Source organism: Poeciliopsis prolifica, unplaced genomic scaffold (genome assembly GCF_027474105.1).
Source record: "Poeciliopsis prolifica strain line A6 unplaced genomic scaffold, Auburn_PproV2 SCAFFOLD016, whole genome shotgun sequence".
Taxonomy (NCBI): Eukaryota; Metazoa; Chordata; class Actinopteri; order Cyprinodontiformes; family Poeciliidae; genus Poeciliopsis; species Poeciliopsis prolifica.
The window spans coordinates 7046028-7060912 of NW_026562391.1; the positions used below are offsets into that span (position 1 = coordinate 7046028).

The 14885-nt window shown below is 41.8% G+C and overlaps 2 protein-coding genes across 4 annotated transcripts; both read right to left on the reverse strand.

Moving 5' to 3' along the window:
* Positions 1 to 1586: 1586 nt before the first annotated feature.
* cpz (carboxypeptidase Z) lies at positions 1587 to 10722 on the reverse strand. Of its 2 annotated transcripts, none has more exons than XM_055041508.1 (13): positions 10447 to 10722; positions 9932 to 9967; positions 9474 to 9525; positions 8043 to 8365; positions 7715 to 7930; positions 6674 to 6870; positions 4750 to 4911; positions 4507 to 4665; positions 4273 to 4408; positions 4043 to 4182; positions 3824 to 3923; positions 3545 to 3690; positions 1587 to 3308 (listed from the first exon to the last, which is right to left on the reverse strand). In XM_055041508.1, the coding sequence occupies exons 1-13, from the start codon at positions 10538 to 10540 to the stop codon at positions 3105 to 3107; spliced, it is 1965 nt and encodes a 654-aa protein (XP_054897483.1). In that variant the 5' UTR covers positions 10541 to 10722; the 3' UTR covers positions 1587 to 3104. The 2 variants fall into 2 exon arrangements, with proteins under 2 accessions (XP_054897483.1, XP_054897482.1); XM_055041507.1 differs by having other exon boundaries at positions 6635 to 6870.
* A 1330-nt stretch (positions 10723 to 12052) lies between these two features.
* On the reverse strand, positions 12053 to 14605 carry gpr78a (G protein-coupled receptor 78a). 2 transcript variants are annotated; one of them, XM_055041385.1, is made up of 4 exons: positions 14031 to 14605; positions 13755 to 13868; positions 12634 to 12787; positions 12053 to 12503 (listed from the first exon to the last, which is right to left on the reverse strand). In XM_055041385.1, the coding sequence occupies exons 1-4, from the start codon at positions 14601 to 14603 to the stop codon at positions 12334 to 12336; spliced, it is 1011 nt and encodes a 336-aa protein (XP_054897360.1). In that variant the 5' UTR covers positions 14604 to 14605; the 3' UTR covers positions 12053 to 12333. The 2 variants fall into 2 exon arrangements, with proteins under 2 accessions (XP_054897360.1, XP_054897361.1); XM_055041386.1 differs by having other exon boundaries at positions 12357 to 12503; positions 12591 to 12787.
* Positions 14606 to 14885: the final 280 nt, after the last annotated feature.

Below are 14885 nucleotides of genomic sequence, written 5' to 3' on the forward strand. Positions count from 1 at the left end.
CTAATAAACACTAAAGACATTTATTTTTCAAGGAAACCAAAAGAATAAAAAAATGACATGTTGGAAACATCAGCGAAGATTTACACAACAGAAAAGCCTCAACAGCTTCCCTCATTCTCTGTAGCGATCTTTGATATTATAAAACAAGCGTTCACTCTGTTGTATGACTGACTGGCAGTAGGTCTGCTATACGTCTGCATGTAGCCAGCGTGATAAATGACAAGAGATGTTCCTTCGAGTTAAGATTGATAAGATTAACCTGACGCCCTGAAAACTGACAGAACTCAGTTCCACTCCACCTCGTTCAGCCATTTTTTGTAGTTTTGGAAGCAGCAGTGCAATTGTCTACCAGAAGAGAAACTTTCATTCTCAAGTTTATCAAAGGTGTCAACAACGGAAGACTTATCCATCCAACCTTACATGTTGGAGCCAGAGTCTGACCCAGAGCACAAAAATTAAGACAACCTGCAGAACTACGCCTTCAAATGAATGCATCACAATGGTGTTTTTACTTCATTTACATCCTCTCCATTCATACCAATTACCTGCCCTATGGAGCATAGTTTATCGATAGTGAATCGGTAGCATGTCAGGCACATATTAGAATATTAATGCTACCGCAATATGAATGAAGTGAACAAGCCTTGACATAATTAAGGAGTTAGCCAATAAAGTCACTGAATGCATATGTTCCCCAAAACAAACAAAATGTATTATTCTCAAAACATGGGAGCTACATCCTTCTTGAGCTATATTCTCAACCAGGTAGCTAAAAGATAGCATTCAGCGCTAACAGAAGCAGAAGGCTCAATGCAACCAAACCAGTGGTTAAGATGTCATTATCAAAACACAAAATTTGTGTCTAAAATTGGTTTTGCTGTCATTTTAGCATCGCTAGCAGGTTCCAGCTTTGCCGTGTTCCTCATTTCCATAAAGAGAAGGAACTGACAACTTACTCAGACAAAGTATTTCAGAAAATGCCTTTTGATACTGGCTGCGGTTGCTGAAGCTGTGGTCGATAAGTGCTCCAAAAACGGACTTCTCCCACTGACTTTTCCTAAGAAATATTCAATTTAACCAAACACTTTGAAGAGGCTCTGATGCCAGGGGATAATGTAAGTAATCAAGTCTGTTAATAGACGCTATCGCGGAATATTTTGACTTGAAAACCATAGCGAGGAAAAAAAAGTGACAGATTCACAAAACCGATTAGCCAGAAGTTATGACTTTGTTTAGCAGTTACACAGCAAATGTGGTGATGTCATAATCAAGAAAACTTAATAGGGAATAGAGAAAATGTAAGACTGAAAAATATAAGCAGAAAAGAATATGAAGATATCTACTCAGAAAAGGGAGAGAATAGATTCAAATCTTTTGGTTTCTAAAATGTTTTACTGTTGTGAGATGTGTTCTTCCATGATGGTTTACCTTTGTGGCACAAACAAATCATCGTGAGTTAAAATGCAAGGGCAGTTTTTCAAATTCTTTCTGTGAATCATGAAAGGTTTGAGATGAAACAACCTCTTTTATATCTGGTCAAATGATTTATAAGTTTGATTACCTCACCTGGTGTGAGGATGGGAAGATTTGTTTTTACTGCTTTACTGGAATATCTTACATTGTATTTTACTTTCCAGGACAGGACAAATACAGAGTCACATATTATTACTGCAAATCACTTCTGTTCAAAATTGAAGTGACTGAAGTCAGTACGTGCAAAGAACACCGAATGCTGAGAATTCAGTGGTTGATATGGCTCCACGTCATTATCACAGAATCTTTGAAACATGAACAAAAACAAAAAATATAAAGAAAAAAGGTTTCAGAGGCCTCAGTCGACAATAACTGGATTCTTGAGCCAATAGGCCAATCTCAATATGAAAGAATCCAAAGGAAAACTTACAGGATACAAATCAACATCATGGACAAAACCATATTCCTGCTTCTCACTTTAGTTCATGAAATAGACTTAGACTTAGACTCGTACTTTAATGTTAAATACATTAACTATCAGCTGTTGCGGCAACAGTTTGCTGAAAATGACATCTGATTTTCAAGTCATTGTCGAAGTGCTTTTAAGGGAGAAACGTGTTCATTTTTTCACAAAGTATCCAGTTATTTGAAACAATGAGATCCCTCGGGTAAAAAGTTGAAAATTGGGTGCAGGAGACATTTTGCACACCAAACAGAACACTTTGCTTTCAAGGAGGAACATCAGCACATAATATTCCGCCTGCGTTTTTTTTTTTTTTTTACCCAGAGGATCGTTGTGGGTAAGTCACAGCAATGGATAAAGCTTTTTTACGCTCTTCTTCATCTTCAGTTTGTCAGACACCCAATAATAAGGACAATGAACAGTGAGATTTTAAATTAACATTGAAGCGCTAAACTTTTGACGTTTTTGATTCTCCAATAACTGCGCCTATAACTGAGGTCATCACTTATTCGCTCTCGCCCTCTGCTGTCCAAAGTGAGGCAATTCAAGAATCTTTAGACTTTTTCACAAAATAACCTTGAGATAAAATATGTGACAGAATTTTATATGTATAGACTTAGATTTATTTTTTTATGACCTGAAACAAGACTCAAAGCAAACCATTTAACACAGTGATGGTGCAGAACTGCTTTTATCAGAAGCAGAAGTAGTGCAGAAGCTTAATAGTGGTTCAAATGGTTTTAAATGTGCCACTGTTGCCTTTTAGCTACAAAACAACAGACAAAAACAGAAGAAAATTTTGCATTTGGCAATATTAGAAATTAGAAATATTACCCAACCTGAATTTAAAATCTAGAATATTTCAATCTGCTGCTCAATGGAAATAAAAATCCTATCCTATCAGGTGCCTGTTTCTACTCATGTCTCTAGTATGCATATCCTTTCTATTTTATATAACTTTTTCAACCCAAGTTAAATGCAGCTGCAGAATAATATTTGCTAAAAAGCTTAAGTATGTCATTTCAAATCTTTTGAAAATGCACAGATGAAGTTTTTGGTGACTGATGACATCAGTGTTACAACTCCTGGAAGGACAGATGACATTGGATGTAGGTCCATTCATTCTTATGTATCAGCACATCTGGATGTTCATATTTCCAACTTCTATCTATACATTTTTCAGCAGCCAGTTTGGAGATGACATGCCAGACTGGGAGAAGTAGTTCCACCACCACGGTTTCTCCTGCCGCTCTATTCCCTCCTCGGTGACAACGGGCTCGCCATGGCGCTCGAACTGGTTATAGGGGTCAAATCGATCCCAGCTGTCTGCCATGGGGAAGAGGTGGTCATCTATGTCTGGCTCCACGGGAAGCTGTTTGTGTGAAAAATGGAGAAGTCAATTGAAATGTATGAATTAAAACTAAAGAAAATTATCAATTATTCTTAATCTTGTAGAATGTATTATTATTATTATTATTATTATTATTATTATTATTATTATTATTATTATTATTTGTTCTTTTAGTTCACCCCAAACAATTAGTTTGGAAACCTTTGAATGAAACAGTGAACTTTAAAATACAACGTTAAGAAGTCAAGAATACAAACCTTCTCTAACACAAAGTTGACCTGTCCAGCCTTGTTCAAGTTGTGAGGCAGATAAACCCTCTTGCTGACCTTTGAGTAACCTTTGGCAGTGGCTGTCAGGATGTGAGTTCCTGGATTCACCAGCCTCCAGTAATCTCCATCCTCAGCTGCAAGTGAGTTAAGGTGAAATGAACAGAAATGGTGAAATTGTACAATTCCACAAAACGTTGCTTTTTGGGGGGTTTTCTGCACAAACAGAAACGCAAACATATTATTGTAACTTTGGATTTGTGTTTTTACCTGTAGTGACATCTTTTCTAATCCCCCTGACTGAGACAGTTGCACCTTTTATACCGTTTCCATTTGTGTCCCTCACAACACCCTTAACTCCCCTGTGGACCTGTCCAGAGAGGAAGAGCACAATCACAACCAAAATTCCCTCACAACCGAGTACATTTGTTCTGGACTGAGCAAATGTAGCACCTCCTAACAGGCTAATTTTATTCCGTGGACACTTACAGACTCAAGAAAACTGAGCAGAGCTTCTTTATTCCTTTTCCATTCTGGGTAGAGTTCAGCCTCTGAAGGGAATTTGTCACAGCCAAGCTCCACTGTGATCTCCATACAGTTAGTGTGCAAGTAATTGAAATCAGACATACCTGCAGATGGACAAAAGGTGTTCGGGTAATGTTGGGAACAGGTGTTAGGGTTAGGGTTGGTAAATGTGATGCACTTTGAAGGTATCTCACCCCCAGCAAAACTGTACCACAGAGCGCCGTTGATGATGCCTCTGTTACGATAAAAAGAGGCCCCGCACCGCTCCGTGTCATTGTTTGACATGGTGGCGTGAGCGTCAGCATAAGTGCGAGCGAGCTGCTTGAAGATCTGAGTGTTGGAAGATTATTGGTAGTAGAAAAGCCGAGACAAAGTGACAATCTGCCCGCCCTGCTGTGTCAGTAAAGTGTTTTTTTGTGAGTCCCCACCTGTTCGTCTGGAGTGGGTGAAAACATCTTCTCCTCTTGCGGGTGTCTGGAGAAGTCGAAGGGGTAGGAGACCACCAGTTCACCTCCATGGAGGCTGGCGGACTGAACAAATGGCAGTGACCTGATCCACTTCATTACTGCATAGGTCTCTGGTGCCACCTGGAGTTCAAAAGTTGGAACTACATGATTTAGGTTGGGTGTTCAGGCAGTTAAGATGTGAAAAGCTGCTTCATTTTCTTCTACCTTCCCAAACCAGTAGGAGTCAGGGATTGGGATGTGATCTATGCGGTAGTGCCTGCTGCGACGGTTCCGGTAGAAGACGGAGGTGAGATCAGGAAAATTGCGGTTCAGGTCGAGGTTCTGAGCATTAGCCCGTCCGCTCGTCCATCCATTTAGCAAAGGACCCTAAAAGATTTGCGCCATTAAAATGTGTTAAGTCTTGCATAAAGTGGAAGATAACTGTGGGGATAACGCAACATAAGTAGCAACAGAGGTTATGTGAAGAAAATTAAACTGTATTAGTCAGAATTTCAACTAGATGAACTTTAGACCTCTTTGTTAGTTCTATTGTTAACATGAAGACAAGACCATGTATCCATAATAATGAAGAGAAAAAAGAAACATGAAGCTATTACTTAAGGCCTTTTCCTCAAGAAGAAAAAATCATTTATGTGCATGGTTACACGTTTGTAGAGTTCAGTCACTGCTAATTGTTTTGTGTTTTAAAACATTAATTTTTTTCGCATTTATATTTTCCTTTTAAAGAACCAGATTTCTCTGTAGTCATTTAAAGTTGCCTTGATCTATGCATTCCCAGGTTTTCTGAATGTATTTTAAAGCTTGTGTATGTGCCTGATAGATTTATTTAACAAGGAATCTTAGCTCAAAACGCAAGTTTCTACATTGAGCGCTAAGAAAATAATCTATTTTAAATTGTCATGAGGTGTATTTTTAGTAGCAGTCTGATGCAGAAACACACAATTAGTGAAATATGCCAAAGTTGACATTACCATCAGTTTGACTACCTGTAAAATAACATGCCTCCGAGTACAAGATGTCAACTTTAACCAATACAACAACATGACAGCAAAGACACATTTGTTTTGTTCGGGTTGGCAGAGTACAATCTTCTGGATAACTTATTATTGACTTAGATGTTTTGCTTACAAACATTTAATGGAGCACTAAATCTTCAGCTTATGCATAAAGGGCTAAGCTTCTATTTTATTGTTCACGTTATGGAGCCAGCCTAATAACTGGACTTTATGCGCTGAGGTAAAAACACTGGAGGACTATTGAGCAAGGCCTCTTTAAAAGATCATAAAAACTCTGGCTCTTTGAAAACATAAATACAAACCAATGAGGCGTCATGTCGGACAGCCCTGCATGTTGCCATTTACATGCAAAAATATAGAAACAGTTTCCTCTTCTATATTTCAGATGTTGACTAGAAAGCAAAATTTTTCCATTTAAGACACTCTTTGGGAATTACCAGCACACATGCATTGCTCGTCAAAAGACAAAATTTAAGCACCTGCTCTTAACGAATTAAAAATTTGATCACAGCCCATCAAGCAGGAGGAATAAATCAAATTAATATTTTAACCATGCAATGTGAGGCTCAGTTCTGGCCAAAACTGGGCGGAACACCTTATTTCCAAATAGTAGCTTCCATCTGACCTGATAAATCTTGATTGAATTTATAAATGCATGGTCATGTGCATGCACATGACCAGTTAATGCAAAGATGTCCATGCAGAAATTAGAGACAAATGATTAGGTCTGACATAAGAGTGAATGTGCAGAACATCAGAAAAACACAAAAGGCGTCGGTGGCCACATTGGAAACATGCAATTTCCAGAGCCAGCTGGAAGACATTTCTGAAAATGAAAACAGAGTCATCTGTGAATTTCATTTGTCCTTATCCTGACCTCACTGGTTGATCACTTGAGGCTGGGATCGTTCCCAGACTAATGGGATGATCACACTGTCAGAAAAAAAAATAGTTGAAAGAAGTTTGCATTCTTCAGCGTTCAAAGCACGAGCAAAAGAAACGCAGCACAGCAGCCAAAAAGGATCGAGAGCGGATAATGGTGGTTTGTCCTTCGTTTTGTTAACAATATTTACTTCCTGGTTGGAGAGCTCCGGGTCATTGCTTTCCTCTACCTCTGAGGCGGCCACCTCGTAACCGTCAGGGTTCATGGAGGCCAGAATGTGAATGCGAGTGTTGTTAATGATGGACTGAATTCGTTGGTTTCCCAGGGTGTACTCCGAGCACAGGTACTGCGCTAAGTAGATGAGCAGCTGACGTCCTAGCACCTCATTTCCATGCATGTTGCCAATCAACTTAATCTCTGGCTCCACTGCAGAAAATGAAAATGGAAATGAGCACAATAAAAGCACACTTGAATCTTGTCCATATGGGTTGTTTTTTTTTTCTCTCTCTTGGTAGTAAACACCTTCATTTAAAACTTGCATTTTGTATTGACTTGCATTGTCTTTGACTAATATTTAAATCGGTTTGATGTTCTGAAATACATCCCTTCTTCAGACCTGAGCAACTTGCTGCTAGTGATGAGACATTGAACTCTGCTCTCAACCAGAAAGTCTTGATGGAAAATATCCAACCATCTGTTTGTGACCTTGAGCTCAGTCAAGATTGGGTTAAAAAGCAGTAATACGGTTCAGAACTTGTTAGAAAATCTAACTCTAACTGAGCAAAAACACACAAAAAAATAAAGGTTTTGGATTGGCCTCATTATGGTGGAATATTAAATCCAGATGAAGAAGTAATTTTGGCATGACATTTAACAGGTCATTTGGGCTCAAAAACTATCAATTGTTGCTGAATTAAAACAATTCTGCAACGAAGAGTGGGTCAAAATTAATTCACAGCGTGTAGAAGACTCATTGCCAAATATCGCAAATATTCTATAATAATTATTGCTACAACGTGTAGCTTAATGAAGTAGTTACATAGAACCCATCTGGCCTGAATGACTTTTTTACCCCCTAATAAATACAGTTATTATTTGAAAACAGCATTCCATATTTACTTTGGTTATCTTTGATACTAAAAAGAAATTTAGTTGATGATTTGACTGATGATCAGAAACAGTTGCATGTGACTAAAAAGCAGAAACAGAAGCATATCTTTTTCGCAGAATTGCTGTAAAAGTCGGAACGGTGTGGATGCTGTTCACTCACGCAGCTCATGATGTCCTGGGTTGTCAGTGAATTCAATCACCAACAGATCTCTGCCTTCGGTGCTTCGTCCGATGCTGTAGACGTGAGAGATGTGGGAGCACTTGGCTGCTGTCCTCTTCAGTAAGCTGTACATCTGGGCGTTAGAGGCGTAGATGAACTGGATGATGGTGCTCGGCTCTTCGGGAGAGATACTGGACAATGCCACCTCCTGTCTGGCTGGAGGGGTGAATGACGAGAATATGTGGGAGATGACAGAGGGCTGGTTGTGTTGGTTTCAAACATTACCTCAGCGTAAACATTCCAAGTGGCACAAGACTCTGAACTTTACCTTTCAGCCCGGACAGGGGGTCAAAACAGCCCTCCTCGTTTGCGGCGAAGAAGCGATCGCAATCCAGGAAGTAGGGCCAGGCCATCTCTATGGCCTCAAAGGCGTGCATGCAGTCTTTTCTCAATGCTTCGCATGTGCTGCGGCACGGTTTGATCATCTTGTTGTCCCGACACGGCGAGGCCAGCACCGAACACCCTACGAGACGGATCTCGGGGGAGCACTCACCATTGAGGAGACCGTGGATGACACTCAGGAGGAGATACTCTGCTCCTGACTCAGCTTCAAGACGGCTCCGGTGACCAAGAATGTTGGGGAATATGGTTCTGTAGAAATGGGGGGATAAGAATGCTCTTATGCAAATAATTACATGCACCATACGCAACGACAGTTTGTGGAGCCATGGTTAGAAGCAATAACTTGATAAAGTCTCTAAATCTTTAAGATTCCATCAATTTCTCATGTTATTGTTAGAGAAATCTTGGCCAACTGTTTCAGTTCTATGAGTTTCCCAGACATTTGTCTCTGCACAGTTCTCTTGAGACTCAGCAGAGCATTTCAGTCAGGATAAGATCTGAAATTCGACTATGTCATTGCAACCCTCCTTCAAAATGATTATTTTCTTCTTGTTGATGTGATGGTGAGATCATTGTCGTATTTAAATAAACTCTGAGCTAAACTTTTGTATCTTTACAGATGAACTGTTTTTGATGAGATGCTGTTTAGTTTTTTGCCTTACATGGTAACATAGTGCCGCAAGTTATAGCCAAACATCTCTACTTTGTTATTATGTGCAAAAGACACTGGAAGTAGTTTATTTAGATACGACTTAGGAAACCTTAGTTGGTTGCAAGACATATTTAAAACAATACATATTTTGTATTGTTATAACTGTGCTGGGAAACTTTCGCCTTTTAGACGTGGCTCTTGTTTTTTTTTTTTTTTGCAGTTTCTCTGAGCATTGTAAAGTCTAACCTTGGGGTGGACTTCTACTCCTCGGAAGATTTCCAATTCATTCCATCTTCTGAATATTTATTCCAGAGGTAAATAATAATTGACTTCAATCAGTTTGAAAAAGACATTTATAAACCCTAATTGACAAATAAATCAATTTACAGAAAAGGCCACTGTTGCCTATTTAGTCTTAAAGTGCTTGAGTTCATTTTGTTGGCAGCATCCACCTGCTGCTTAATGTATTAAACATAGAGGCAGAAAATTCTAAAGTAATTCTTCGCCATGTCTGTACCGACATGTATAGAAGTGTTCATTCTGCACAATCGCTGAGAAGAGCTGGAGTGAATTTAAACTTTAATGTGGTTCATAACTACAAGAGTCAGTGGCTTAAAAAAAAACAAAACAATAAAAAAAAACAAATAGGGGGTAATGTCTTTGTCCAGTTGTCATTTGCTTGGCTTTCTAAGCGGTATGACTCACGCTGAGTACTCCAGATCGTTGCAGTAGCCCAGGTTCAGCTCTGTGCAGGTAGCTGCTGGAACACAGGAAGTTTATTAAAAAAACAGATCTGATGGAGCAAAAAAAATAAAATTCAATTGTGTTTATTAAATAACTAATAATAATAATTCTAAATTTTAGTGCAGTACTTGGTTGATCTCCCAAATATTTTGTTCCTCAAAACAGTAACAAGGAACTCAAGGGCTCTTTTCTTCAGATTTATTTTATTATTATTATTTTTTTTAGACTTTCAAAACAGTGATTACCTTGAAGCAGCGTTTTGTATTTGAAACAGATTATTTTTCAACAAAGGACAACTACAGCTTGAACACAGCACATTTCAAAGATCCTCCACAGGGAAGATTGATTTTACTTTGCGCTAATATATATGTTTTATGAACAAAACTTCGTGCAGAAAGAAAAGCTGAACAAACACGTACGTGTTTCATCGTGTGCGCTGCGGCTGCTGCATCTTCCTGTGAGGAAAACCGAGAATGACACACACACACACACACACACACACACACAACTCTATGAATCCCAAACTCAACGCCAGGGGGCGACATCTTCAAAAGCACGATGACCTAAACTTGGAAGAGTTTACTGCGAGTTAACGCTTAAGAGAGTCGTGGGTAAAAACAATAGAAACCCGCGAGAGGTTCCAACTTTATACGTCCCGAAATAAGGCTGAGAAACATTGCAAAACAATGAGAGAAAACAACGAGCAACGCAATCAGTTAGTTCAACTCAACTTTTTTTTTTTTAGCACACAGTAAATTATTTCTAAACACAGGTTTAAATGCTGGTAACAGTGTAGAAGTGTCAAAATCATCCTGTCCGGAATAAAAAAGCGATCCCGTGTCTCCTATGTTGTGGCCCCTGGAGAACTTTGCGTTCCGGGCCTCTGGACTGCGATGAGACTAAGCTTGAGCGCGGCCATTGTTTTTCCCCTTACCTAAAAATTCGTCTCTTGGATGGCATGGCTGCTGCGGGGCGCAAAGGCAACTCCACGCCAAGGACCACAGCAGCGCCAAAGCTTCCAGATGCATGCTGCGCGTCAGGGGAGGCAGCTCGTGTGATGTGGCAGTAAGTTTGGTTGAAGCAACTGCCTTTCCTTCTCCTTCCTCTTCTGAGCTCCCTGATAATTACCACCCACAGCACAGAGCTCCGTCCTTTGTCTGCTGCGCGGAGCGCATCCCTGACCCGAGCATGGGACTGCGGCTCTTTGCTGCGCCGATCATATTTCACTCCGTCTGTGTGTGTGGGTGTGGGTGTGTGGGTGTGTAGGGGGGGAGAGAAGGTGGATGTGTACGAGCGCGCACGCGTGTGTCTGCGTGTGTGTGCGTGTGCTAGAGAACGACAGAGTAGAAGAACGTGGCTTGTGTGGTCACGAAAGTTAAGATGAATGCTTATTTCGTACACGCGTGGATAAAAGCTTGTGAGGCATCCAACGAGCCTTTACCCTATCCCCGCCTTCCTCCATCTTTCCTCTACGCTTTCTTTCCAGTCTTTGATGTCCTCAAAACAATGCACCATTATGTGTAGCTGTTGCTTACCTAGAGGCTTCCAATAAGCTCAATGTAACGCTTAGAGGAGAACTTTAGCGCTCTGGATTTTCTTTTTTTTTTCTTTAAAAAAATAAACATGCCTACAGTTAGAAAGTCTACTCAGCTTTAGGGCTCTCCACATATTTTCTATCAGACACAAGTCCAGATTCTGTTTGGGCCACTCCGAAGGGTCATTGTCACCTTTTGATCTTTAGATCAATGCTGGTAAACCTAAAATTTGACTCAATTAAATCTGACAGTGTAATGAGTCATTTTGGGCTTCACCATACCTCTTCCTATAAAGTGCAGATTAGGCTCAAGTGTAAAGATTTGCATAAGCATCAAACTGTGACGACTCGGTGACTTTGTCAGAGCACCTTCAAAACCGCATCTCGTTTTGGATGTTCCAGGTGAACGGTGGTCAGTATCAAAAGTGGTGAAGCTGCGAGAGCATCATGGGTAGTTAAAACTGCCGCCTGTAGTCCTGCGCATCGCCAATGTTGTCGCTCAAAGTGTTGAAGAGATAAACAGACAGAAGGGTGTTTGTTCGATCATTGAGCTACGAAGTTGCAGACCGGTCAGGATGGAAAAGCTGATCCCCTGACCTCAACTAAAACCGGCAGCATGGGCAGTGGAAGGAGATAGCCCGGTCCAATGAATCACATCTTCTTCAACATCCAGTGGATGATCGCCTGCAGAGTTGGGCCACCCCAGACTGGGTGACATTTGGCCATTATCGTGAGTACAAGACTCAAGTCTCCCCAGTTATGTGGATATTATTCTGACTTACCGAGCATTAAAACATAAATAAATAAATAAATAAATGTAAAAAAAAACAAAAACATGCGCTTCTTTTTGCAGAAACAGAATTCTCTTTTGGCCGTGGGCTCGTTCAACAACGTGACCTGGCTTATTACAAAACAAAACGGATTCAAGAATGGCTTGAGATTTAAAAAAAAAAAAACAAACAGCTACTGCTGTTGACCTCAAAATTTGATATCACATTTTCTGGCTTTTTTATTAAAACTCTGCATTGGGTTCACTTTCACAAGCGGTGACAACTGGAGCATAATGAGTCACATAATGCCTGTTTGATGAGCTCATGCCTGACTCAGCGTGACTCTGGCTGTGGGGGTGGGGCGCTTAAATCGCCTTCTTGCTGGGATTTAATAGCTTCACACATTTACTTTCATTTTGTGCACAACTATAACAATTAAAAGAAGAAATAATATCAGCTGTGACATTTTTCCAACAGTCTCTTACAAAATTCACTGTCACATCACTCAAGAGACACTTCAAGATTGCGATAAGCAGGACGCTTTAGTTTTTCCGCCCATTGACGTTGCAGCCACGCAGACAGCGGTGGGGTCTGGCACACTCCAAGGTTTACTTCGTCTTTGTTCAAGTGACCTCCCTGGACTAGGCCTTGACCTCTTCCGGCTCCTCTCCAAACATAACATCTGCCCTAAGGCACAGAAGAACCAACTAACTCAAACCAGGTGATTTCAAGTTATCCTCTCAGAAAAGTTTACATCCGTGGTGTCCCACATACTGCTGGTGCTGTGCGCCGACAGGAAGTGGTGGTCCTTCCTCACCATGCGGCAGATGACGCTCACCAGGACCTTCCTGTACTGGTGTCGCAGAAGACAGTGAACGAATGAATCGCTGGATGCCTTGGCGTAGACCAGGCATTTGGTAGCAATGCCTCAATGACGGGGCACATCCACCGAGGGCAACAATTCTACAAGCCTGCAGGAAGAGAGAAGGAGGAGTAAGAGACTGATGCTGGCTATGCTATATACTATATTACTTGTAGTCAAAACAAGCTGGCAGAAACCCTCTCAGTCCTTATTTTCCTGCCGGTAAAGTGGAGGATTCAGGGAGTTTTCATAAAATATTAAAGATCGTAATTTTTTCAAGATGCTAGCCAGGGCTTAGAGAAAACTGTTTTGATTTGTTAACGAAGATTTTTGGTTAATTTCAGAAAGAAAACGACCAGAAGTTAGTGATAGATGTTTAAAATGCATGTTTCACCTATAAATTATAGCAGAACAGAGTAAAACCTTTACTATCCCTTGGGGTGGAAAAATATTTGTTATCTCCCCCACTCTTTGGGGATTCTAAATCATTTCACCAAACAAAGCAGATTTTCCATTAGTGAACTTGTGTTCTTTTACAATATCATAAAGCCTTTGCAGGAAGGCGTTGCAGATCAAAAGTTACTTGAGCTGAGGACTGAGGATGCTATGGTCACACCTTTATAGGTTGCTGCCAGTGAAACAAAGCAGCTAGTCCAGCATATGCTTAGGAGTAAATGTCACTTGTTCAACTTTACATATTCTTATTTTTATCCTCTGTATAAGTAGATTTAATGCACCTGTTTGTATATGGGGCTTTTAAGTCCTGTGATTTCCATAATCTATTTCTTGTCATTCATAGCCCTTGGTGACTCTGCAGAAGTAACTAATTAAGTCATTAAAATTTTAAGCACATATAATATTTACAAGGCAAAGCCCATTCTCAACAGCACCGGCCACAAAATCCAATCTGACCTGACACAAACAATTTTATTTTCAAGATCTATAAAGCAGTATTGGTATTGGGATGTTGAGCTCGGAGGCTGTCCTGGGTCCCGGCGTGACGCTTCTGTTGTACCACAGTAACAGAACAGAAACACTTGCTGAAGACACACATCAGCTCCACAGTGGGCTATTACCTCGTTATGACATACGGCGAAAAGCAGATCATGAAGGAACCGATGAAGGTGCAGATTTTCTTGGCAGCTCGCCGCCTTCTCATCCTTTGTTGGGCCAGACACCTCTCCTTTACACTGACAGACAGACAGACAGAATTATTACATGACTGACATCAGTAGGCACAAAAGTTACTTAGATAAAAGCAAGTGCATATTTTGTGTGTGTGTGGTGGGGGGGGGGGGGGGGGGGTGAGGGGGGGGGGTGCACCACCCCCCTCCCTCTCCACCATTCTCCACCTGGGGTGAATATCCACCAGCAGGAGCAGAGCTTGCACTGTGACGACATCTATCCTCTTGCGACCGGGCCTCTCTCAGAACCTTCAGGTAGGCGAAGCAGAGGACGAAGAGGCAGAGCGCGAAGCTGCTGCAGTGGAACAGCGCCGTGAAGGCGACATAGGCGCTCCGACGCGACGCCGTCTCAGCGTCCAGGTGCAGCGTGCACGAGGCGTACGTGCGGCTGTACGCCCCCCAGCCCATCGACAGCTGGATCAGGGAAAAAGCGAGGGAGTGGAGCCAGGAGCAGGACGCGATCACAAGCGCGTCCCGGTGGCGCATCTTGCTGGAGTACCTGAGAGGAAACACCACCGCCACCCACGTGTCCACGCTGAGCGCGGCCATGCTCAGCATGGCGTTGACGAAGGTCTCGGTGAAACTCACGGCGCGACACAGCGGGTCCCCGAGGGGCTTCGCGCTGCTGGCCACGCCGAGAAAAGTGGCCGGCATGTTGACGAGAGCGAGGACGACGTTGGAGATGGAGAGATTGAGGGTGAAGATCCCCGGAACGTGGGATCGTAACTCTGCGTGAAGCATAGCAGCACCGAAAAGTTCGTCAGGAGCGCGACGACTGCCGAAACCACGACGGAGCCCTGCAGCTCCGTGTTAGCTGTCTCAGTGGGTGTGTGAGGGGGGGCTGTGGATGGTCCTCCACGCGCTCAGCTCCTGCCACATGCCGAACGTCCTGCTCACGCGCGCGGACCGCTGTCCAGTGCTGAAATGTCCAAACATTAAAAATGCAATGTGCGCCAGCTGTGCTTTTAGTCACAGAACTGCTGACAAAAGTCTCCTTAATCCCAACAGTAACAATTTCTGTTT

Excerpts from the sequence above, each read along its gene's own strand:
- cpz (XM_055041507.1), bottom strand. The coding sequence starts at position 10,540 with ATGCATCTGGAAGCTTTGGCGCTGCTGTGGTCCTTGGCGTGGAGTTGC. Across the intron at positions 6,871-7,714 it reads CCCAGGACATCATGAGCTGC|TGGAGCCAGAGATTAAGTTG; the intron begins GTGAGTGAACAG and ends CATTTTCTGCAG. Across the intron at positions 3,924-4,042 it reads TGCTCAGTTTTCTTGAGTCT|GTCCACAGGGGAGTTAAGGG; the intron begins GTAAGTGTCCAC and ends CTCTCTGGACAG.
- gpr78a (XM_055041385.1), bottom strand. The coding sequence starts at position 14,603 with ATGCTTCACGCAGAGTTACGATCCCACGTTCCGGGGATCTTCACCCTC. Across the intron at positions 13,869-14,030 it reads CTGGTGGATATTCACCCCAG|TGTAAAGGAGAGGTGTCTGG; the intron begins GTGGAGAATGGT and ends TCTGTCTGTCAG. Across the intron at positions 12,504-12,633 it reads TGAGCGTCATCTGCCGCATG|GGCAGATGTTATGTTTGGAG; the intron begins GTGAGGAAGGAC and ends TCTGTGCCTTAG.